This window comes from Astyanax mexicanus, chromosome 15 (assembly GCF_023375975.1).
Source record: "Astyanax mexicanus isolate ESR-SI-001 chromosome 15, AstMex3_surface, whole genome shotgun sequence".
Classification (NCBI taxonomy): Eukaryota; Metazoa; Chordata; class Actinopteri; order Characiformes; family Acestrorhamphidae; genus Astyanax; species Astyanax mexicanus.
Window position 1 is genome coordinate 44,047,223 of NC_064422.1, and position 26,501 is coordinate 44,073,723.

General features: G+C 36.8%; 2 protein-coding genes across 2 annotated transcripts in view; one reads left to right on the forward strand and one right to left on the reverse strand.

The window, feature by feature from the left end:
• The window catches only part of wnt3 (wingless-type MMTV integration site family, member 3), a 54,454-nt gene extending 38,187 nt beyond the window's left edge, over positions 1-16,267 (reverse strand). The window contains exon 1 of the mRNA XM_049464651.1: positions 15,826-16,267. Coding sequence (XP_049320608.1) covers positions 15,826-15,908 — 83 coding nt within the window. The 5' untranslated portion in view covers positions 15,909-16,267. The remainder of the gene's footprint in view (positions 1-15,825) is intronic.
• Positions 1-26,501, forward strand: part of ormdl3 (ORMDL sphingolipid biosynthesis regulator 3) — a 67,009-nt gene that overhangs the window by 21,398 nt on the left and 19,110 nt on the right. The gene's annotated exons all lie outside the window — the stretch shown is intronic.

Genomic DNA, 26,501 nt, shown 5'->3' on the forward strand with positions numbered 1-26,501 from the left:
TTTACACCTAAACTAATAATTAAAACTTGATACTGTGTTTTTAATAAATAAATAATACAAATCTACAAAACAAAATATTACAATACTTTCCTAGGCTAGTATGGAAGCTGTGTTGCTTTTGCCATAATAATCATTTCAGCTATCAGCTGACATCAAGTTTCAACATCACAACAAGCATATTTAATATGGGGACATTAGTGTTATTCCAAGTTTAATACCAACACCAACATTGTCTCAAATATTTCCTTATTCTTTTACAATAATAAGCATGTTTCATGCTGACATGTATGACAATAAATGTAAATAATTATTGCAGACTCAGATTTTACCTGTCACCTGTATGCTAAAGTTAATTTTACACAGTCTTCTGTAAATTATGTTGTAGAAACATTGCAATTAACGGAGCAGTGTGACAACTTCATTTACCATCTCAAACAGCATCATACAGTGCAGCTTACTGACTCTATTCTCTACTGCAACTATAACTGTAAATATATATTATATAGAATATATCTCGTAGTTGTCCAATGAAAATTAAGTATCCTCGAAACAGTAAAACAGTTTTCCTGAGAGAGAAAAAACTTTCCAAACTTTCAATGGAAGTCTGTGTAAAAAAGAGTTTATTTTAGGTCATTTTAAGTATTTCTTTTGGGCCATTAATCAAGACATCGTGGCACAGTTTAAGGGACAGTTTGTGTGTTTAAACTATGTAGTCAACTCAAAATCCACAAAAATATAGATACATGTTTTACATACACAGCTCCAGAAAAAATGAAGAGATGATTGTAATATTAATAGTAATATGTAAACATTGTTGTTTTATTCTATAAACTCCTAACAACATTTCTCCCAAATTCCAAACTTGCATAAAATGAGAACTGGTCTAAATAAGGAAAAATATACAGTGTTTTTAGACCTCAAATAATGCAAAGAAAACAAGTTCATATTCTTTTTAAAAACAACAATACTACTAATGTTTTAGGAGTTCAGAAATCAGTATTTGGTGGAATAACCCTGATGGCATGCTCTTGGCATGCTCTCCTCCACCAGTCTTACACATTGCTTTTGTGATCATCCATCTTCCTCTTGATTATATTCCAGAGGTTTTAAATGGGGTTGAACTCTGGAAATTAGGCTGGCCAAGTTAGATATTGACCATATTTAGATATTTACTATTTAAATATACAGTATGCTGTGTTTTTGCTGTAAAACCTTTAAGTTTTTTATTGTATTGTATAGCCTGTCATTTTTGAGTGGCAGACAGTCTACATAGACTCTCACTGCCGCAGTACATTACTGTATAGTGACTGGATAAAGCTAAAGCTAGCTGTAGCAGCCTCTCGCTGTAGATGCTAATTATGCTGCTTGCTTGGTGACCATCAGCTTAGCTCATGCTTACCACTGCTGAGGCCACTGAGGAATTTTAATGCGAATAATTGGTCGTAACAGGAGTTAGAGCTGTACTCACTAAATAATGCAGACTCCCATATTAAAGAGTTTGGAAAATTGATATATTAAGTTATGTTTAATAGCTGGTTTCCTACGCTTCAGCTGGGATGATGCCACTGGAACAGATGTTCTCCCAGCCATGAGGTTCTGAAGCTATTACTGTGTGTGTGTGTGTGTTCCTGCATAGAAAAAATTCAGTTTCGTCAGCCTCACTTTGCGCGTGTACCTTCTGTGTGTGTGTGTGTGTGTGTGTGTGTGAGGATGACCTAAGTGATAACCCTGTAAGGTCTGGATGATGCACGGGGTGCAGGTGTAGCTTCTTAATCGTCAGCCTCTGAATGAGGGTCTGTGGGAGTGAGGCTGTTACTGACCTACTGTGCTTATGAGGCCTGACACAGTGACTTTGTGTGTGTGTGTGTGTGTGTGTGTGTGTGTGTCTGTGTGTTATTAAATACATAATATCTACACATCTATCCATCATTCTTTTTTTAAATATAATTTTATTTCAATTTACACGTCCATGCAACTACCCAACCCACTCATTAGGACTCCCCCTATCACTAGTGATTCCCCAACACCAGGAGGGTGAAGAATAGCACACACCTCCTCCGACACGTGTGAAGTCAGACTCCGCCTCTTTTCGAACTACATTGCCAAATAGCATCAAAGCGTAGCGACTCGGTTCTGATACAGCAGCTCACAGACGCAGCCTTGTGCTGATCCACATCACCCTAGGAGTCATGAGGGGAAAGATGGCCTTCTACTCTACCCACCCAGAGAGAGCTAGGCCAATTATTCTCTCTCTCAGGGCTCTGGCTGCTGATGGCAAGCTGCATGAACAGGATTCGAACCGGCGATCTCAGCGATCCACTCTGAGCCTATATCTATCCATCATTCTTCTTGCATGGAAGTGGTTAGGCCTTTTTTTAGAAACATTTTCTAGAGATATGATTGCTATAGGATCTGCAATACTAATAAAATTACTATTTTGTTTTGTTTGTTTGCTTATATAATTACAATATTTACTGAAATAGCAAAAAATAGAAATATGCAGCAAACTCAAAGCCTTTAAGTTAAAGTAACACTCTTAAGAAAGTTAAAACACTTATCTCATCTAGAGTTATAAGTTAAAAGTTAAGTATCGATTTTTATCGATCGTTTATTTTAACATATTTTAAGGCCTTGATTTTTACTTATTGAATACATATTCCTATTACATGCTACATGTTCAGCCAGCATTTCTTAGACAGCATATAGTGAGTCCCAGCTGTTTAATTTTTTGAATTAATTAATATGTACTAGGGGAGAGCGATATGGCCCTAAAATAATATCATGATATTTCATTGTATTTTTGTGATAACGATACTCTTGGCAATATGAAAAACACTGAATAAAATATATATATATTTCAAGAATACACTACTGCCACAAAATGAAAATTAAATGTTATTACTCCATATGATACGATATGGCACACCTCTAACTGAGATAAAAAAATAAAAGAAAATATAAGAATTTTATCAGATTAGTAATAGAAGTCAATGATCCAGAATGTCATGATACTAAAAATAATGCACTCCAAATATCTCCATATATTCAGGATTAAAGTAAAATAAATGATAGTGGACAGATATAATCTGTCTTTAGTAGATATATAATGAAAAATGTGAACAGTGTGAATTTTTCTTTTGATAAAAACTGTAAAACAAAAAAGTAGTACCCTGATGTGATAATTAGGGGTGGGTGATATGGCACCATATTTCAGGGTATAATATTGTTCACCATATTCAAAAATGTTGACGAGATCATTGCATACGATACAATATGGCACACCCCTATTGGGAAGAAGAAACACCCATTATGTGCATAATTGCTTCCAGGAGCCAATAGGAATAATGTATTGTATGTTCTGTTCTAAAAAATGTGAGGTAAACTTATTTTTTTATTTTACTTTTTTGTTAGTGTTTCCATTTTATGTTTAATTTGTTATATTTACTCAAAATATAGAGTAAATTTGACTCAAACAAGTGAGTGCAGGTTGTTGGTTCAACTTTTATTAAAAGTATTAAATACTAAATTACTACTGAATTCATATTGCAAATTTAACTTAGAGAGTAAACGCAAAAAGTCCAGCTCCAAAAATATGCTGTGTATGATTCTATTATAAATATCTACAGTATAATTATAGCCTTTTTTGACTTGATGATGATATGTTTGCTTATCATAATTGCTAAAATAGCACAAATTGTGCCAACCATAACGTAAGAAACTGGAAGCAGCATCAGTGTTAATTATCATAGACTGTAATTATACAGCATTGTGAAGCTAATATACAGCTCTGGAAAAAAATAAAGAGAACACTTCAGTTTCTGAATCAGTTTCTCTGATTTTGCTATTTATAGGTTTATGTTTGAGTAAAATGAACATTGTTGTTTTATTCTATAAACTACAGACAACATTTCTCCCAAATTCCAAATAAAAATATTCTCATTTAGAGCATTTATTTACAGAAAATGAGAAATGGCTGAAATAACAAAAAAGCAGATGGAGAGCTGTCAGACCTCAAATAATGCAAAAAAAAACAAGTTCATATTCATAAAGTTTTAAGAGTTCAGAAATCAATATTTGGTGGAATAACCCTGGTTGGTTTTTAATCACTGTTTATTTTTATGCATCTTGGCATCATGTTCTCCTCCACCAGTCTTACACACTGCTTTTGGATAACTTTATGCTGCTTTACTCCTGGTGCAAAAATTCAAGCAGTTCAGTTTGGTTTGATTTCTTCTGATAATCAAACTTCATTTTGATTATATTCCAGAGGTTTTTAATTTGGTAAAATCAAAGAAACTCAAACCCATTTTTTTTAAGTAGATAAAGTAGATAAGTAGCTCTCCCCCCCGTGTCCTGTCTGAGAGCTTGGTCCCGCAGTGCTTTTTTTACCTTCTCTGTGTGACCGTGCCGATCTCCATAACCCCTCATTATTGATATTGAACCTATAAGTCTGTAGAATAACATTCTTTATTGCAGAATATCTGTTTGCGTTCTCCCTCCCTCTCTGAAGTGACCGAACTAAAGCCTAAACATCCTTGATCCTTTTCACACTGAATTGCAAACGGAGGATTTTCCCGCAGTAAGTATCATTAAAGCCGTCCCACTGGCCGTTGTTCAGGGGGTGTCGGGTAGATAATGACATTCCTGAAACCGAGAGATGCCTCCTTAAGTCCCATTGAAGAATCCCCACTGACTCCTCAGGGCTATCTGCTTTAGCTGTTGCTAGGGCAGGGCAATAATTCATTATAGGGCTGGGCGATATGGTAAAAAAGAAATATTCACAATATATCATAATATTTAAAGACAGTTTCACGATAAACTACAGCTCTGAAAAAAAATCAAGAGACCACTTCAGTTTCTGAATCAGTTTCTCTGAGAAATAATTAAAATAATTCAAAAGATGTAGATCTTTCAGACCTCAAATAATGCAAAGGAAACAAGTCCATATTCGTTTATAAACAACAATGCCAAAGTTTTAATGAGTTCAGAAATCAATATTTGGAGGAAGTACCCAGTTTTCATGCATCTTGGCATCATGTTCTCCTTCACCAGTCTTACACACTGCTTTTGGGTGACCTTTTTTCACTCCTGGGACAAAAAAAATCAAGCAGTTCAGCTTGGTTTGATGGCTTGTGACCAACGTACATCTTACATGATTACATTCAGAGTTTTTAATTGGGGTCAGGTCTGTGGATTTAACAATCAACCTATTTGAATGTCAGTCAACAACCAAAGGATGACATCAAGTGACCTATAAAAAGAATGGCAAATGGCAGAACTGACTAGAAAAGTGATTTTTTTTCAATGAGAAGCAAAGGAGAGCCAGGCTAAAGATAGCAAAAGATCATAAAAATTGGACTATAGAAGACTGGAGTAAGATCATGTTCTCTTTTGAGTCCAAATTTTAGCTTTGCTTAACACCTGGTCGTCTAGATAGATAGATAGATAGATAGATTGATACTTTATTGATCCCGAAGGAAATTTAGCAGCCAGTAGCAGTTACACAACACAGTCGAAACAAACAGTACACAGTAGAAACAAACAATAAGTATTATAAAATAAAATAAAAGAGCACAGTGAGGAATATAAGACTCTAAACTATAAAATTATAAACTGAGACTTAAAAATATATACATAAATATATAAATACAAAAAAACTACACAAAGTGTGAAAGTAATCAGTCATAGATATGAGGTAGTGCAGTAAAATAATAATTTAAGTATAGAAGGTATCAGCAGATATGACAATATTAAACATAAACCTGTGCAAGTATTGTATTTAAGTAAGGTGCGTAGTGTAGTGTCCAGGAGTGCAAAATTACAGGATGTACAGTAAAGTGACAAAGTGTCCAGGGGTGCAAATGTACAAGATGTACAGTAAAGTGTCCAGGAGTGAAAAGGTACAGAGTGTACAGTAAAGTGCCAAGTGTCCAGGGATGCAAATGAACAGTATATATAGTAAAAAGGCAAAAGAGTCCCAGGGTGTAGATGTGTAGGGTGCTTTCCAGTACAGATAAAAAAAGGCTGATTAAGAAAGCACATATTGAGACTCGTTCCTCATCTGTCCTCTCTCTTCCGGCTCCACTGGGAGGAGTTGAAGAGTCTGATGGCTCTCGGAACGAACGATCTTCTCAGTCTGTCCGTAGAGCAGCTCTGTGACAAGAGCCTGCCACTGAAACTGCTCCTCTGATCCATGATGATGAAATGCAGTGGGTGACCATCATCATCCATGATGGAGAGTAGTTTTTGCAGTGTCCTCCTCTAATGTGTAGCTGGAGACCTGCAGAGGTGTATTTGCACCCAGTTTGAAATTTGGTTGAAGATCGGTGATGATCTGGGGATGATGCTTCAGCAAGGCTGGAATTGGGCAGTTAGATTTTTGCAAATGATGCATGAATCAAACCTCATACAAGATTATCCTGAAAGAAAACTTGCTTCATTTCTGCTTTGGCAATGTTCCCCACCTCTGAGGACAGTTATTCTTTCAGCAAGACAATGCTCTATTCCACACAGTTAGATCAATAAAGGTGTGAATGAAGAACCAACAGATCAAGACCTGAACCCTATTGAAACCCTATGAAATGCAATCAAAAGGAAGACAAAGATGGATGATCACGAGCTATCAAACCAAACTGAACTGCTTGAATTTTTGCACCAGGAGTAAAGTAGCATAAAGTTATCCAAAAGCAGTGTGTAAGACTGGTGGAGGAGAACATGATGCCAAGATCTATGAAAACTGTGATTAAAAACCAGGATTATTCCACCAAATATTGATTTCTGAACTCTTAAAACTTTATGAATATGAACTTGTTTTCTTTGAAATATTTGAAGTCTGAAAGCTCTGCATCTTTTTTTGTTATTTCAGCCATGTTGTCCGTAAATTTTATAGAATAAATCAACAATCTTCATTTTACTCAAACATGAACCTATAAATAGCAAAATCAGAGCTGTAAGTATCCTAGAAACTCCTAAAAAAAAGCCTGTGTGAATGTTTCCTATAATATATATTATATAATTTTAGGTAACTATATTTATGTCAAACTATTAAAATGTACTGCACAATTGATCTAGGGCTTTAAACGTTTAACAGTCTGTGTGCAGTAAAATATGCATTTGATCAGAAGACTCACCAGTAAGAAGTACAAATAGAGGGCATGACAAAAAATAATTGTGACTAATCGACTAATCAAACAAATAAATCTCCAGATTAATCAACTACTAAAATAGTAATTAGTTGCAGCCCTTATATGTTGATTCCAAGTCAACATTTCATAGTTTATTTTATAGATTTATAGGAATAGAAGTGTTTCGTTAAGCTTTTCACAACCATTTTATCACTGAACATTGTGTTTCAGACACATTTCAACTGATTTTCTTTCTCCCTTTCTCTGCATCTGTCTATAAGTAAATAATTTCTCCATACCTGTGTACCTGTGAGTGAAAACAGCATTCAGAAATGATTTATATGTTCTGTTCCTCTCTGACAGCAGATAAATCATCTCTGTACAATATCTGATTATGCATTTGGCTGCAAATTGTTAGACAGTGTTGCAATCAGTTGCTCATTTAGATCATTTAGTAAATGGTATGCTGTTGCACTCGGCGCAGCGAGTAAAGCCAAACATCACCAAACATCAGCTCACTGCTCCACTGAATGGTGCCGCAGTCGATTTGGACATAATAAAAGCTGCGTATGAGAGACGTACGCGCGGGTCAAGCCTTGACTTGACGGTTTGGGGTCAGCTCCCCGTGTCGGGCCGTGTGGAAGCAGTAGTCATGATTGATAACAGATGAATAATTGCCTGAGAGGACAGCTGCTTATGAGCGGATGAGAGTTTTGGAGGTGCTGTTGTGGGAGAAAGCCGCAAATGTTCCTGTCTGTCTGGCGCTGGGAGACGTTTGGAACGGCTGCTTGATTGAGTCCTAGCCTGAGCGCTCAATCATCATCTGTAAAGCATGTGTAAACAAACAAGGCCAGGCCAGCACACTGAGTTCAGTAGCTTTCTCCTCTCGGGATTAGTTTATATGGGCTGTAGAGATACATTAGCTTATTGTTGGTGCAGTGGGGTTGATGCTAACCATACATTAGACGACTACAAAAAAGACTCAGACATTAAAAAGACACCAGCATTATTTGGTTCAGTTAATACAGACTCTAGTTTCTTTGTACCATTGTGATGTTCATACTCTATATGACTTTAAAAAGACTCTGAAAAGACGAATACATATTACATATTAAATTACAAATAATGTGTATATCAATACTGTGATTTATATTAGAGATTTACAACTTCTGTCCCCATCAACAGTTTATTTTTCTGCCACACTGTTAACTCTTGATATTTTTTAATAGAATACATTTTGTGTTCAACTACGATATGAGTACTTTTTTGTACTCAAAGGTACACTCTTCATAATTGTACCCTCAAAAGCACAATACTGGTCTTTACAGGATCAATTTTGTTCCCTCTGAAGTACAAAGTCATTCCTAACAGCAATAAGTACAAATTTGTACCATTTATCCAGCCAAAAGGTACATTCAGTATTCTGTATCACTAGTCACTACTAGTAAACAATATATATTTAAATTGCACATTTTTCATTTGAAAGCCAGACAATTTTGGATCAAGTTTTTGAGCCATGTTTAGTTGATGATAATGTTTATAATGTTTATAATCTTTACTGGCACAAAAAACATGGGTACAAAAAAGGACTTTCACTAAAAGGTACTTTTTTGTATCTCAATATAAGGTACAGCCCCAGATACAAGCTTTATACTCTTTTAAATACAAATCTGTACTTATTTTTTTTAGTGTGTATGATAAGCTAGCAAAGAATCACAGTCAGTTTCAAGACTCACGATAATATTAAACGCGGTTGATTTTATCGGAGCGCACCAGACGTGAACGCGACTGACTAAATCTTTCAATCCTTTCAAACCACCTTATACTAAATGATTAAATGATTAAGATGACGCCACCACAACTCCACTCTAACAAGACTCTGGTGAATTTATCCTCACTCTGCGAGAGTGAAATCAATAGAAAATTATTAGGTGTAATATTGGCATTAGCGTGGTTCGACACTAAAAAATAAGTACAGATTTGTATTTAAAAGGGTACAAAGCTTGTCGCTGGAGCTGTACCTTATATTGAGGTACAAAAAAGTACCTTTCAGGGAAAGTCCTTTTTTGTACCCATATTTTTGTGCCAGTAAAGATTATAAAGATTATAAACATTATCATCAACTAAACATGGCTCAAAAACTTGATCATCCAAAATTGTCTGGCTTTCAAATGAAAAATATGCAATTAAAATAAATATTGTTTATTAGTGCAGTGATACAGAATACTGAATGTACCTTTTGTCTGCAGGTTAAATGGTACAAATCTGCACTTATTGCTGTTAGGAATGACTTTGTACTTCAAAGGGAACAAATCTGACCCTGTAAAGACCAATATTGTACCATTGAGTGTACAATTATAAAGAGTGTACCTCTGAGTACAAAAAAGTACTCATATCGTACCTCTGTTTTTTAGAGTGTAATCACACTCTGGTGTGGAACAGTCAGAGGAGACGATGTGCTTGTGTAGTTTATTGATTCACGTTTTTGTACTATGGTTGTACTGTATTATGCCTGTGTGAAACCAAACCAAACAGAGGGAGAAACTGAAGCTCCAAACAAATATATATACGCATCATCTGATCTGGATCATAGAAACTAGAAACTACAACTACAGGTGTGAAAACGCTCTTATGAGACTAGAGTCTGACGTCCTCTCTCATCTAAAGACAAGCCACAGACATTTTAGACTTTTTTAGTTTTTGCAAAGACTGGGGATCGTGCAGAGTCACTATTTGCAAGACTTTATTTTAAATTTTATTGAATTGTTTCAGCAATGTCTGTCCACCTTTTTTCTATTCAACTCTGTCGTGGTATAAATGGGAAAAAAAAACACTCTTGCTCACTCCACAGCTCTACCAGTGTGCTCTCTCAGGGCTCTGGTAGCTGATGGCAAGCTGCATGAACGGGATTCAAACCAACAATCTCCTGACCGTAGTGGAAGCACTATGTGGTCCTTAATCCACTGGACCACTTAGAACCCCAGTGTCTATCGAATTTTCCAACAGGAACTACTATTAATTGTTTTATACCCTTTGCTTTACCATCCCACAGGGCTCTAATGTAGGGTCTATGAATTGTGATGTTATGTATGAGAATACAACAGTATTGAAGTGAAAAACTGAATTGGTTGCCTATTTATAGTGTTTTATATTCTTTCTTCTGATACCATTTCTGATCACAATTTAACTATCCAATCACTGTTACAATGTTTTCTTATAGTAATTATTTTTATATAGACAAAAAAATACATGAAGCTGTAACTGCAGATTATGTTATGTCAATGATTATAATGTGAACAATTAAAAATTCACCAACAATTTAAAATTAAATTCACCATGATTCAAAAAATAACCTTGTAATAGCCATATATTAACTAATATATATACCTTTTAAAATAAAAATGACAATTTAGACTTATATTTATTAAGACCATTAAAATAAAATAACTTACTTAAATAGCAATAGTAAAGAAAATAATTTCAAAAGGTAGAAATAGTTGATATATGGTTATTCATGGGAAGGGCTCACATGCTTTGCTTTAATTCATTTGCTTGATTTTAGTAAGTAAACCATCACTTTTCTCCTATACTAGCCAGTTAATTTGAAGATTAGAAGAGTAATATATTTCTATATTTTTATTTTTTCCTCATTAAAGTTAAGTTTAAGACACTTAAAGCTCCAATAAAGAGTTGATGCGACTGTTATTAATGATTTGACTGAATTTCACGCACCACCTCTTCCTGCATGCAGGTAATTAATGGCGCAGTAGAATGAAAGCGAGTTTCAGAGGCTTTGACTGTGTAAGAGATTGATTTGTCACCTGCTGGATGTAATCTGATAGGCGCTGACGTGATGCAGACGCAGAATACTTTGTAGTTTCTGAGGCTCTCTTTGTCTTTTATGTTTCAGCAGAAGACGAGTGCATGACAAATTATCTATTACCTGATTAAAGGAGGTCTAAAGAGGAATTCGGAAGCAGATGCTGAGGTACGGCTTTAAATAAGCTGCTCCTGTGGTTTAGAAAAACACTAATATAGTCTGTGGATCTGATTATCCCATATTTGTGCTTTTTCGATATAAATATTACCATTTATAAAGGACCTGAAAACAGATTTGACCAAATTTACCTGAGAATAAATCTGAGACAAAGAGAAAATGTAATGTAAAAAACGCAAAAATCTACAAGCTAAATTTCCTTCGGGATAAATAAAGTATCTATCTATCTATCTGTCTGTCTGTCTGTCTATCTATCTATCTATCTCTATCTATCTATCTATCTATCTATCTATCTATCTATGAGATTAAAGTACACAGAATAATTTATTTAATTTATTTAATAAATATATATAAATATTCATAAAGTTTAGAAATCAATATTTGGTGTAATCATCCTTTTTTTTTTATCTTGGCATCATGTTCTCCTCCACCAGTCTTACACACTGCTTTTGGATAACTTTACCCCACTTACATTACCATTTATAAGGAATCTAAGAAAAAGTGTTGACCAAATTTACCTGAAGAGATAACGTGATATAATAAAAATGCTTTTAGAGATTAAAATTGGATTATTTTATTTTTTTATGATTTGAAAAATAAAGGTGCTACTTTAGAATAAGGCTCCTTTGTAAAGGGTTTATAAATAGGTATGTATAAAACTATGCTATATATATATATATATATATATATATATATATTATAAACCATTAATAAGCAACACATACATAGAATATACAATAGTAGCCTGTTGTTTGCCAAATATTGATTCCACATTTATTTATACCGTTAGATAAATAAAAGCTCAGATCTTACTTTTACATCTTTTACAGCACTCAGCAGTCATTAACATATCTGTTCATAACATATATGTTATTAACTTTAACTATCCAGATAAATTATTTATTTAATAATCATAATTTAAAGAAAATAAGTTCATGTTCATAACGTTTTATGGATGTTCTCCTCCACCAGTCTTACACACTGCTTTTGGATAACTTTATGCTGCTTTACTCCTGGTGCAAAAATTCAAGCAGTTCAGTTTGGTGGTTTGATGGTTTGTGATCATCCATCTTCCTCTTGATTATATTCCAGAGGTTTTCAATTTGGTACATTTAAAGAAACTCAGCATTTTAAGTGCTCTTATTTTTTTCTAGAGCTGTATATATATATATATAAACAAATCATGCAGAATTAACTGAATAGGATTTTAGTTTTTTAAGAAAGACGTTCACGAGTTTGAGATGCTTTACTGTTCTCATTTCGACACTCAGATCATTTATTTAACACTATTATTGTATTAATTTGGTTTAAAAAAACTGGCAAATTACTGTGTAGTTAAAATTCAGACTTTTACATTTTTTTTATTATATTTTAATTGTTTGTAATTTTGTATATATCATCGCTATCCATTGAAAAACAAGTATCTCCAAAACAGCTTTAACTTTGAGAGAAAAAAAAAACTTCTTAACGTTCATTTTTTAAAGTCAATGTAAAAAGAGTTTATTTCAGAAAATTTTGGCACAGTGCAAGAGGTAGTTTGTCTGTCTGAGATACTTGTTTTTCATTGGACAACGACGATGTTCACCCAGTTTTAAGAAGTGTAGTAAGTGTAAATGTGTGCGCCATTCTCTTTCTTAAATATCTAAATACCTTAATACCTTACTAATACCACGCTTCATAACACCTGTCCACTCACCTGAAGCCATGTACACCTTCATATTTCTCTTAATCTGTTTCTCTCTCTTTCTCTTTCTCTCTCTCTCCCATGTTTTTTACTCTCACTTTTTTTCCCTCCACTTCAGACGTGTTTTCCGAATCAAAGGGGTCGAGTATTGTTAGCTGAGCTGGTTAACCCAACACCGCTGTCACATCATCACTGGACTGTTTGAAAGGCACAGCTTCAGGTCGTTCGCACACCTACGCACTCTTTGTCGCTGCTGTCTTTTGGCTTTGAACTGCGGCCCTGGCGCCGAAGGGTGCCGGTGTTGTGCCGAATTCAGCACCCCTGTCCGGAAAAGCACCCTCTCTCCGGAGCGTGCACGTACGACTTTTTTGGTTTTAACTTTTTTTAGAAAATGAAATGAAAATAGTCATGTCATCTGCAGCCTCTCCCCTGAGGGAGTGCTTTTCCTAGCGGGGGTGCTGAATTCAGCACAACACCGGCAACCCCACCATGAAAAGCACCCAATCTCGTTACCATAAACCGTCTTCTTGATAAAAGCTAAGATAATCCACTTTATCTTTACTTAAAGTTACAGAAATACGCTCCCAAGAGATGGTACTTTTCCTGGTGGGGTTGCTGAAATCGGCACCATGATAGTACCGAAATCTGCACCCCCCACCATGAAAAGCACAGTAGCACCCCAACACATTACTGTGTTTGCACCGTCTTCTTGATAAAAATTAAGATAATCAGCTTTAACTTTTCTTTTCCTGGCGGGGGTGCTGAATTCGGCACGGTGGTAGTGCTGAAAGACAGTGTACGCAACGTCTTCTTGATAAAAGATAAGATAATCCACTTTAACTTTACGTAAATTTATAGAAATGCGCTACTGAGAGATGGTGCTTTTCCTGGTGGGGGTGCTGAATTCGGCACCCACCAGAGCCGGTGTGGTGCCGAATTCAGCACCCCCACCAGGAAAAGCACCATCTCACCAAAAACCCACGCTCCTGTTACATTACCACTGCAGGCAGCTCTGTGGCCTGTGTGTGTGTGTGTGTGTGTGTTCGGGTGCATGTTTGGCAGCCTTCGCTCAGTAAATGAAACCAGAAGATGCTAGTGGTTTGGAATGGGACAGAACTGAGTATCACATGCTAACTGGGACCATTAGGGCACATTAATCCTGACAAGTATTGTGAGGATTGGAATTGGGAGCCAGCGAGGCTTTTGTCGTATGCCTACGCAAATTCTTTTGCAATAAAAAATAAAAAATATAATAATAAGAATAAAATACCCTCATGGGGTCAGTAGCATGCACAGAACACTTGGCTGCAATCACCCTGACATTTATTCATTTATTGAGTTGGGAGCCAGTGGAGTTTTTCTTTTTTTTGTGTGTCATAAGTGCCCATATAAAAATAATAATAATAATAATTTTGTGCAAAAAAAAAAAAAAAAAGCCTACTGAGGCTTGAGCAGCGCACTGAGATTGTGGAATATTTGTGGTAATTCATATATATATATATATATATATATATATATATATATATATATATATATATATATATATATATATATATATATATATAATGTAGATAATAGGATAATATGACAACTGTCAAACTAACGCTGAATAGGATTTCTACAAATTTCTACACAGGTATATTCTGCAAAATCAGCCAAAAACAGAATTACATATTTATACTATACGCTACATAAGCCAAAAAATCAGTTTTTCACTTTATAACTGTTGTACTGTTGTGCTGTCATATTTAACATCTTATGTAACAAATTTTATAGACCCTACAATAGAGCCCTGTGGTACTCTGCATAAAAATGGTAAAGCAAAGGTTACAAAATATAACATAATAGTAGTTCCAGCATTGTGATTTTTTAACAGAATTATTAATTTAGGGTTCAAAAGGTTCAAACTTTTAGTGTAAAACGGTAACAGTTATGTTTGCATATTTGTTAGATACATAGATAGATAGATCTGTCTTTAGTAGATATTTAATGGGAAGTGAGAACAGTGTGGATTTTTCTTTTGATAAAAACAGTAAAAGATGTACAAAATGTGTTTAACAAATTCCATAGACCCTACAATATAGCCCTGTGGGACTCGGCACAAAAGCGTTAAAGCAACGGTTACAAAACATAACATAATAGTAGTTCCTGCATTATGATTTTTTAACAGAATTAAAAACTTATAGGGTTCAAATGGTTAACACACTTTGAGTGTCTGTTGGTATGTAATAAAAATCTGTTGCAAAAAAAAATGTTTAAAACTGATTTTCAATATTTTTCATTCTACATATATATATATATATATATATATATATATATATATATATATATATATATAAAATTATTTTAAATCTGAAATGACTGAAAATCAATCCTATTGTGTTCATTTTGTAATTAATTTTACTTTAATAATTGAACACTACATTAAAAATTAAATTTTACACTACACCTATGTATGTTATATCTATGTTCAGATTTAGAAGCAGGTTTAAAAGTGCACCAAAATTTAAAAGTGCTACACAATTTAAAGAGAATAAAGGAGAGATTTAAGCATTAATACACCAATTATTACTTTTTTTAACACGGTAAAAGCTAACCGAAGCTACTCGTGAAGACAACCTACAATATACAATTTAGCCTCGTTCATCAAGCTCAATGCTCACCGCTGTGAGCAAAATCCTAGTCCTTAACATCCCACCTCCAGCAGCACAGTAAACAACACTTATACTTATACAACACTTACGCATTTCAACCCAAAACACTCATATATACGAGACGAATGGAGGTGAGAGAAAGCGAGCAGCGAGGAAAAGGCAGCCTAGCCTTTTCCGTTCCACCAGAGACTGAGGTTAAGATTCTTTGGACTGAGCGAAGAAGAACATTTTTCCACGCAGTCAACTGAAAATCTTCTATATTTTCTGCCCTCTGAAAAATGATCATTGACCACCACCACTCTCCCCCTTACGCTGCTGTCCTGCTGGAGAAACTGATGCAGAAAGTGAGAGATTGAAGCTACTCACCACCAGATGGGATAGCCTCCAAGCACCCGAGAGCTGGACAACCACATGCTGCACATTATATATCCAACAAGGTACAAATCCATGAGGTATGTCTTGTGTGGATGGCAGGGTCTATTGATCAGTACATAGGATTTCCGTAGAGAGGGGCTGAAGGTGAAGTCCCAGCAGATCTTAAGCAGAGGCTTTGATTGGTAGAAAATTTGAGAATTTCTTTTAGAGAGTTTTTAAAAGAAAATGTGGTAAAGAAATAAAATCCTCCCGTTTTTTAAATTTGCTTTTTTGCCTTTTTTTTTGTTAAGTCGGGACAAGAAAATGAGTGTGTGAGTGTGTGTGTGTATGTGTGTGTGAGTGTGTCTGTCTGTCTCCTAGTAGTTAGAGGAGTAAATGTCTCACACACTCGCACACACGCTCCTACCCGTCCTCTCTTCTATCCCTCCCTCTCTCTGAGCTTCTTCCCTAAGGTACATATCTTTTTCTCTCCCCACTTTTTTTTTTCCCCTCAGGATGTCTCATCCAAAGGGCCAATATTAGAGAGAGAGAGAGAGAGAGAGAGGGAGAGAGAGAGAGAGGGAAGATGAGCGAGGTTTGGAGATGTCAGCTGGCAAGCCAATCACAGAGCATGGCCTTAGGTTACGCAAAAAAAAAATTATTATTCCTGCCCATCTGTCAATCACACACCACCCCCTGGTAATGTAGCAAAGAAAGAGAGAGAGAGGGAGAGAAAAGAAAGAGAGGGAGAGAAAAGAGAGGGAAGGTGTACAAATAATAAAAAAAATAAAAAAAAGATATCATCAGCTACAGCTACTGGTTTGTTTAAAGAAGATTTATAGAAGAAGATAATAGTGTCTAATAGTGGGTGTGAATCACTTATATAACTTGTATCACTTGTATCATTTCGGCCTTTTGAAGTAGAAACAAAGTATCCATACAAGTAACATGTAACATATAATTTGTAACATTCCTACAATTTTTTTTAAAGCTTTGATGTTTTTTTTTAAACTCACATGTATAGGCCTGTCACAATAATTGCAATATCGATTTATCGTACAATAAATGAACATGACCTCAATCATTTTTGATAATCGTGATTAATCATCTATTGTGTTTATTTGTATGTTTGTTCACACATAAAAATGCTTTATAAAGGAGTTTATTATTGGTTATTAATTAGATTGTAAATACTTTAAAACCTATTAATAAGCAGTTAATAAATATAAATATATATATTTCACACTCATGTAAATACTGTCAAACTTCAGATCTTTCTACATACTGATCTTACTTTGTGTTTTCCATCAGTTGGCATTAAACTGTCATAGTATTATATTTGTAAGTATATTTAACTATTTATTATAAATTAAATTATAAAGCAAACCACAGATCACTGTTACCTTTTCAACTGACATGTTGTAACTGCTTATCAAAGGTTTTTAAAGCATTTACAACCTAATTATTAATAATTAACTAAGTAATTTATAAACCATTTATAAAGCCTTTATAAAGGTAGTCTTGATTAAGGTGGTACCAAAATATGTATAATTGCTTTTCTATAAATGCTATTCTGTTATCATTATGTCAGTGGCATTTAATAGTCTTAAAATTACACAAATATCGTGTATCGCAATAATTTCTGGCACAATATATCGTCCACAAAAAATTATTACGACAGGCCTACACATGTATGTAGAGTATATAGAATATAAAATATTATAATAGAGGGCTTACAATCACACTCTTAAGAAAACTTGAAAACACACAAACACACACCCTCACCCGCACCAGGACATGCTGGAAAATTTTGATTGTCCCCCCTCCCTCTCCGTATGAGGACAGGACACAAAGGGAACACAATAAAGCAATAAAAGGTGGTGGCAGGGCCAGGCACGCAGTGATATATGCCCCCGTGGCCCAAAGGCAGCACATTTTACATGAACGCTATTGTCATTCGGACGGGCCGAGCTGCAGACGGCGCTGGGACAGAGACAGCACTAAAAGATGACGCTGCATTGTGTGTTTGAAACCCTCTCTTGCCTTGGGCTCGCCCACATTAAGCATGGTGTAAGAAAAATCCAGTTTCTGCTTGCTGCGACCAGGGCTAACTAACCACACCTGAAAATGAAGAGAGAGTTTTAAAACATAAGTTTCATTGGCGCTGTGAAAATAGGTCTAGTTGAAAACCTCTGGAATATAATCAAGAGGAAGATGGATGATCACAAACCATCAAACCACCAAACTGAACTGCTTGAATTGCAGTTCATCCAAAAGCAGTGTGTAAGACTGGTGGAGGAGAACATAATGCCTAGATGCATGACAACTGTGATCACCTGTGATTTCTAAACTCTTCTGAAAAGTTGTCTGAAGTTTATAGAATAAAACATTAATGTTCATTTTACTCAAACATAAACCTATAAATAGCAAAATCAGAGAAACTGATTCAGAAACTGAAGTGCTCTCTTCATTTTTTTCAAATATATATAGTGTAATCTAAGACATTCAAACAATTATTTGCGATATAACTTAATAAATGATCATAAATCTCTCTTAAATCTCTATTCAGAAAGAGATTTTACCCTGATGGTTTTTAATCAGTTTTTTTCATGCATCTTGGCATCATGTTCTCCTCCACCAGTCTTACACACTGCTTTTGGATAACTTTATGCTGCTTTACTCCTGGTGCAGAAATTCAAGCAGTTCAGTTTGTTCTGATGGCTTGGGATCATCCATCTTCCTCTTGATTATATTCCAGAGATTTTAAATTTGGTCAAATTAAAGAAATTCATCATTTTTAAGTGCTCTCTTATTTTTTTCCAGAGCTGTATTTATTTATATATATATATATATATATATATATATATATATATATATATATATATATATATATATATATATATATATATATATATATATATGTGTGTGTGTATTAGTGTAATCTAAGGGACTCAAACTATTTGTTCGTTATATAGAATAACTTATTTAGTAGTGGAAGTCTTATCATTAATCTCTTCAGGAAAGCATGTTTCTCCAGTTCTCCAGAATAATTTGGAGATAATACGGCGATGCCTCAGAGATGAGAGCGTCCCTCTCCTCACTTCCAATTTCTCTCCTCCTCTGTTTCGGCGCTCGTGCAGCAGGGAGCCGGGAGGATTTGGGCTCGGCCTCCCAGCAGGGAGTACTGAGTGCCGGCGGTGTCGGGGTTAGAGAAAGTGAAATTTCTGACCACAGTCTAGAGGTCACTTTCCCAGTGCCCCACATTCTTCTCCTCGTACCCTTTATTCTTCACTTCAAAAGGGCCTATAGCTGCCTGTGGCTGAGCTTCTGCCATGGGGGGCCATCCATTCGGAGATCTGCCATGCCTTTTGGTGGACACGGCCCTTTTACGCACTTCTGAGGGCAGTTTCAGAGCTTATCCTTTGAGAGCATAGGTTTGGAATTAGGATAAAAGTTACTTTTCTTGAGGATCTGCGAAGTTTTTTTTAAATAGCTGGCTTTTAGCTAGAGGATAAATGCCTGGACTGTTTTATTCTTATTTAAGGTGTTTTTACACCTTAAAACTTGGTCTGAACTAAAATAGCAGGTGCGTAATGTGCTGTGAACCATGCTCCAAACCACAGAACCAAAATTTGGACTGTGCAAAAGAGGTGGTCCGGCACATTTGTGAAGTTTTGGACCAATTTCCCAATTTTACAAACTGTGTGAAAACTCTTTTTTTAAAAGACTCTGATTTTATATCAATTAGTTAAGTTAAGACAGGCTGTCATCACCCATTAAACAATAGAAGAAGAAAATGAACAGGTGTTGTGCTGGTGATTCTGTATCTACTGTAACTGTAGATTAATTACAGAGCAGTATGGGTACAACAGATTACAGTGCTGGTGATTCTGTATCTACTGTAACTGTAGATCAATTACAGAGCAGTATGGTACAACAGATTACAGTGCTGGTGATTCTATATCTACTGTAACTGTAGATTAATTACAGAGCAGTACGGGTACAACAGATTACAGTGCTGGTGATTCTGTATCTACTGTAACTGTAGATCAATTCTAATTTATAAACACAAATAAAAGGAATCCGAGGAGAACCCGTTCTAAACTCATTCTGCTCACCAGCACTTTCTCCAGCACTAAGGCTGGGTGCAGCAGCATTAGCATTAGCCACTTTACTTAGCCGCTTTACTTAGCTCTGAAGCCTCACCCTTAGACAAAATTTGGAAATCTAAGCTTACTGTAAATAAACGGAAGCGTATTGCTCACCCAAATAAACAGTTTTCAGGAGAGAAATTTAGATCTGTGTAGATTTACATTCAGCGCTTGTTTGACTTTGAAAGAAAAGGGTTTTTTAGAGATTACAGTTTTGTTTACTTAGGCGCTTCCCCCAGCTTCCTCATTAAAAGGGAAACATGGTGAGACCCTTGTTCAATTCAATGCGCCTTATAATTTGTTGAGCCTTATAGTCTAAAAAAATACGGTAAACAAACTATATGTTCAGTTTACAGTGTAACAAACACATAAAACTTGGTTCAGACTCAGAAGTGTTTTGCACTTTTCAGATTCTGTTCACACCTTTCAGTTTCTGTATTATTTATGATAATCTCTCTGCTCTCATAATTACATAACCTTCATGTTTCATACCTTTCATACCAGTGGAGTAATTTGCAGTAGTTAGTTATTGAGAAATTGCCCTGAAGGGCCATCAGGATCATACGCCCACCTCAGAAGATGAAGAAATGATTGAGTTGTGTCTGAACAGTCATGATGCTGCAATGCAGACGAGAACCTGTTGGTGGAAGCGCAGGTTGAAGCCGCGTGTTTATGTCTGTCTGCGTGTGAGAGAGATGTTCCTAATCGAGAGCGAGCTCAGGTCTGCTTTCTATCAGCTGCGTTGTCCCGCGCCACGGTGCTGCTCGCCGAATGTGCCGAGATCAGCGCTTCGATCGGACTCGCAGCATTCTTGAGAAGTGACAGCCAAGGCCCTTCTCGCCAGGAATGGCTGGGAGAGCGTGACAGGAGTGTAATTTACAAGTGGAGGCGGGGTAAGGTCTGCGGTCGGCCTCTCGACAACATTAAAACCACGTTTCCCGGGTCAAGGCCGCGACATGATGAACTGTCTGTAAATGAACTCACGATTAGAATCTGGTGCATTCGTGTCCCGGCATGCATCGCCGCACATTGTAAGAGCAGAGCGAGAGCCGTTCAGATGCATTCCACTGATATCGAAAGTACTGGAGAGGCTGTTCTCTTTATTCGCTCGTTTCTGAGGCGAAGCAGCGCATTGAAAGGAGAATCAATCCTCGTATCATTTGCGTTTAGTGGGAGTGGTCACTACAGCATGGAAACGAGAAGCAGTGGCTGATCCCTCAGGCCTGTCAATGGGAATAAAGAGACTGGGGCTGGAGCTCTGACCCCGAGGTCAGGAGTCCCTCATCCTCCCTCATTTAGCTGTGTTTGTGGACACTCCTGCTTTTTATTAGTGGATGGGTAATACATCACCGGTAGCACCCTAATCCAGTCCCCACAATATGGGAAAGCCATGAGTTTGCATGCATTTTTTATGCTGTTATGATACGACATTAATCAAAGATGTTTGCCAAGTAAAGACGAATAGTAGAGGAGTTGTTACATACAGAAGTATAGAAGTATTCATCTTCATAGATTTGTGGACATTTGCAGTGGATTTGACAGGAAAAACAATTATGAAAAGGTGTGAAAGTATAGATAATTTTACAGTTTTAGGCACCTAAATAAATTAAACTAATCCATTTATCTCAGCAATACAAGTGTTTTCACCTGAAAAAAGCACCACATATGATTTGAACAGATGCAAATTAACATAAATTCAGTAAAAAGTTACAAGAATTTCTAATTTTTAGGTAATTAGGTTGTATTATGTATTGTCCTGGATGCCCTCAGCCAGCATGTGCATTTGTTCAGTTCCGTCAGCAGCTCACCTGATTTAAAATCAATAAACTCTGATTTATCAAACCAGGTGTTGATATGATGAAAACTATGAATAACACTACTAAACTTGCATTAGGATTGAAGTGATGTTTTAAGGAAAACAGGGCTGTAAAAGCACTGCTTTATGTAAAATCGCTGTTTGTATTTATTGTAATGATGGAGTTTTAACATGCAATACTTGTTATAATATTTAAGGTATTTTAAATATTTAAAGTATGTGTGGATAAATCTACGCTCGCTTATGGAATGCTCTTCCTGACCATCTGAGGGCTTCACGGTCGAGTAAGAGCTTAAAAAAAAGACAAAAACGTTCTGTTTAGCAGAACGTATGATTGTTAATGCCCTTATGGAGTAAATAGATGCTTTATAGTAGTTTTTGGGGTTTATAGTGATGTTTATAGTAACAATGCTACTGCAATGTAGCACTGAGATTTGTTTCAAATGTAAAGTGCGTTACAAATAAGATGTATTTATTGAAATTATTATTATAGAAAATTTGTGTTAGTCATCCTCTTGTCTTTCATCATGGAGGTGTTTAAAAACTCCAGCAGCACTGCTGTATCTGATCCACTTGTGAAATATATGATCAGTGGAGCTGATTTGTGTGTGTGTGTGTGTGTGTGTGTGTGTCATGGTTAGTATCTGCATGCCCACAGGAGGCAGATACACACTCTGAGGACCCCTGCAGTGCAGGTTTCTAGGGTGACCTGAGGAAGGCTGTAACCAGGTCTAGCTCTTTCTTAGGCCTCTCTCGTCCTCTCTCTCTCTCTCTCTCTCTCTCTCTCTCTCTCTCTCTCACAGGGGCTCGGTCAGCACAGTTACAAAGCGCGACATGTGTAGAGCTCCCCCTCTTCTCCCCAAAATCCCTCATAAACACACACACACACACACACACACACACAATCCGGACAGTGTGGCCGGACATAGGCAACCAATAAAACCTGGATTAGCAGGGCATCCACACACAGCACTACAGCCAGAAAGTTCCTTAAACCGCCCGGCCCGCCCTCTCCTCACACATGGCTTTACTCTCTTTCATTCTCTCAATCTCTACTCCTTTTGTATCCGTCTCTCTGCCCTCCTCTTCCTCTGACCCCTTTTCTCCTCGGAATTTCATTATTTGTTATTTCCACGTTTGGGATAAAGAGGATCTCAGGAATTGGCTTGTTCCTGCTAGTTGTAAGGGAAGTCTAGTTAATACTCTTGGATCCGTAATCTCCCCATCCCTTTTTTTTCTTGTTTTTTTTCTGACTCTGTAGCTTCTCCTCTATTCTGTTACCCCACAAAAACTATATATTACAAGACGGGGTGCCCAAAGATCCTTATGGAGTGTTGAATGGTCCAAAAATTAATTTATTAATTAATTTTAGTCAAGTACGTGTAATAAAATGATAGACAGAAAGATAAAATTATAGAAAGACAGATAGATGAAGCAATAGATGAAAGATGAAACAATTTAGAAAAATAAATAAAAAGATAGATGGATAGACAGACAGATGAAATGAAAGAGATATATGAAAAGATAGACATATAGACAAATAGATAGATAAAATGACAGAACAACATAGATAGATAGATAGATAGATAGATAGATAGATAGATAGATAGAAAGATAGATAGATAGATGAAACAACAGACAGATAGAAAGTTTTAATGGTGGCTGTAAAACCTGCCGTTATCGTCTTTGTTTTTATTAAAGAGCCGCTAAACCCCAAACTGTATTTTTGTATTAATGGCTAAATGTGTTACTGTAAAGTAATGAAACAAACCAATCCTGCTTAAATTTTTATTATTTTTTTTATACATTTTCTAACCTTTAAAAAAAATATTTCATTGTGGTCTTTTCCGCCTCTGCAGCACCACTCAGGTTCAGATGAGCTATAGGTGAGGATTATGTGTACATGTACTTTCGTACACAGACACATCACAATATGCAGATCAGTCAATCAATAATATCGCCACGCTGCTGCTGCAGCTCAGACAATCAGCTCTTCTTCCTGCTCTGCCCCTAAACCCATACATCACCCAGTGCCCCTCCCAAACTACCCCTCTCATTTTTTACGCTTTTTAAAATTTGAACTGAGGGTGGAGTCAGCAAAAATACATAAATGAAGAACAAGTGGTATGTTTATATTGAGTCGTTCTGATAGTATGTCTACTGTAGAAATTCAGAAATACATATATTGGCTTTTTTGGGATATTTTCAGAACATGTGAATGAACATCCCAGGTGCTGAATTACAGATAATATAGATATATCTAGAAATAAGTTTCATTTGGTATATCCTATACAGCGATGTCTAAGCCCTATGTATAAATTTGTAATTAATAAGCTGATAAACCAGGATTTTAGACGTTTGGCTTAAATCTAATGACTAATGACTAAATCTTGACTAATGGTATTACTTGTGACTGAGGGGGGGCACTGTTTTTAGGAATGTATGTGCACGTCAGCATGGGGACACTGTAGGTGTAAGGGATCAAAATTGAATTGGACTGAAAGCAGATAAAAAAAACATAAAAAATACCATTCACCAACACCAAGTCCAATTCCCAAGCAGTTAGTGTCGGTGCTCTACACTGATTAAGCAGTCTGGTGGCTTCGGGAACAATACCTATAGCCTTGGGGCAGCAGTTCAGAAGTAAAATGAAGAGCATATTAAGGGTCATTAGTGATAAAGAACGTCCTTTTTCAGTGTAATTTGTTTGTGCAACACAGTCAGAGCTCTGAGTGGAAGTCCAGACTTTTTGTCATTATTTGTATCATTATCACAAAAATACCATGAAATATCATGATATTAGTTTAGGGTCATATCGCCCGCAGTAGTAGGTACAGTAGTTAAAAAAATGTGATAAATTCCATCACTATCATTTTATATAGTGTTCTTGCCAATGCATAGCCATTGGCGCATTTTTTGGTTGAAGTCAGATGTGGCCCGCAAGCATGAAACATCTGGCCCGTGAGGTTGTTTGAACTATAATGAACGATAATGAAAAAATTATATATATAAAAAAGCTTCTTTGTAGAGCTTTTGTTTACATTCCCCTCTCTCTCTGTTGTGCTCGATGTGACTTTAGTTTTTGGCCGTTCTCGTTTTTTCGCCCGCTCTCGGGCTTCCTGTCTCCTTATAAGGGCGTTTTTTTCCCGATTGTGTCCCAATTTACTAGCCAGGGCTGTGATAGTGTACTGGACCGCGACCCTGACGACACAGATTTGATCCTGAGTATTTCTTTTTTCTTTCTTCTTGAGTTTACCTGCTTTGATATCAACTGTTCTGCCATTGGGTTCAACAGCCCTCTGGGCTGGAGAGCTAGTAGTCTGCTGTAGCACTCCATCCCATTACACTTCATTTCCTAAAACAGATTTTTTTTTGTGGCCCACATTTATACTGCTGTGAATGTGTTATTCATTTTTTTATAAGAATAATTGAAAGACTAGAGTACGAAAGTGCTACAGTGCAACTCACTCACAAAAATTATGAAATTAGCATTCCTAACGTTGCCTTCCGAAAGGCTGCGAGAAGCATCTTGAGCATCTTGGGCCATCTGCAGACCCTGGTCTCAGCACCATGTCCTGGAAATGGGAGCATTTGTATAATATCACTGCTTTTGTCCCTACTTTGTAAGCTGGGGACAAAGCCTAGACCAATCCCCCTCCTCCCCACCCTCCTCCCCTCCACCCTTCATCCCCCAAACAAACCTTTTTCATTAGGGCAGCAAACACTTTCTCCTTCAATAGCTGAATGCTATTGGGCGAGAGCAGCATCTCCACAGGCGCTGAGCTCTTCCAGCCACTGCTCTCTCCTCTCAGGACACACAGCCCACTTAATTAAACCTCACTTAAGCCGGACAATAAGCTTTGGAGCAGGTCTGGGCTTGGCGGGGCTCTCTCTGTGGGCTGGCCGGCCGTATTCATGACCCTCGTAAAGCAGAAGTTCTGCAAGAGAGAGAGAGAGAGAGAGAGAGAGAGAGAGAGAGAAGTGTGTGTGGGGGGGTGTATTACGTGCCAGAGACTTTGTTCACACAAGATGAAGAGTCAACAGCCACCCCCTCACCATCTCTCTCCTAATAACCACCTTTAGAAATCCCCCCCCCCCCCCCAAACACAATGCCCTCGCACTCCCCTCCTCTTCTCACTCTCAGCCACCCTCCAGGACAATGCCCCAGGCCCCCGCGGGTCCTCTCCGACACCCTCAGCCTCCTAACAGACACTTCTTTTATTGAAATTCTTTGGTGTTCTAATCCTCAGCTTCCTCTGTGGGACAACAATGGCGTCTCGGGGCTTCAGCCTTTTCCATCGGCAGACTGGCCTGGTCACAAAGTCCTCCTCCGTTCCTACGTTCCTCCGTTCCTCCTCCCTCCTGCTGCTCAATCTCTACCTCTCCACTCCAGCAGAGTCTACACTCTACACCAGGGGTCTCAAACTCATCTTATCTGGGGGCCTCTGGAGGAAGAGTCTAGGTGAGGCTGGGCCACATCAGGACAACGACTTATTACAACTGAACGTATTTCCTTCAACGCATGCTACCCATCGATACGTGCTTCCTAAAGACACTGCACATGCGCTAACCTACATTTATTTTAGTATTTCTAATGTGTTTTATAATTCTTGTTTTTCTACACTGTAAGCCTGGATAAGTTGAATTTACTTTAAAAAATTTAGGAAACCGGTTGCTTTAAAAAAGTTGAGTAAGGGGTAATAAAAACTTAGAACATCAAG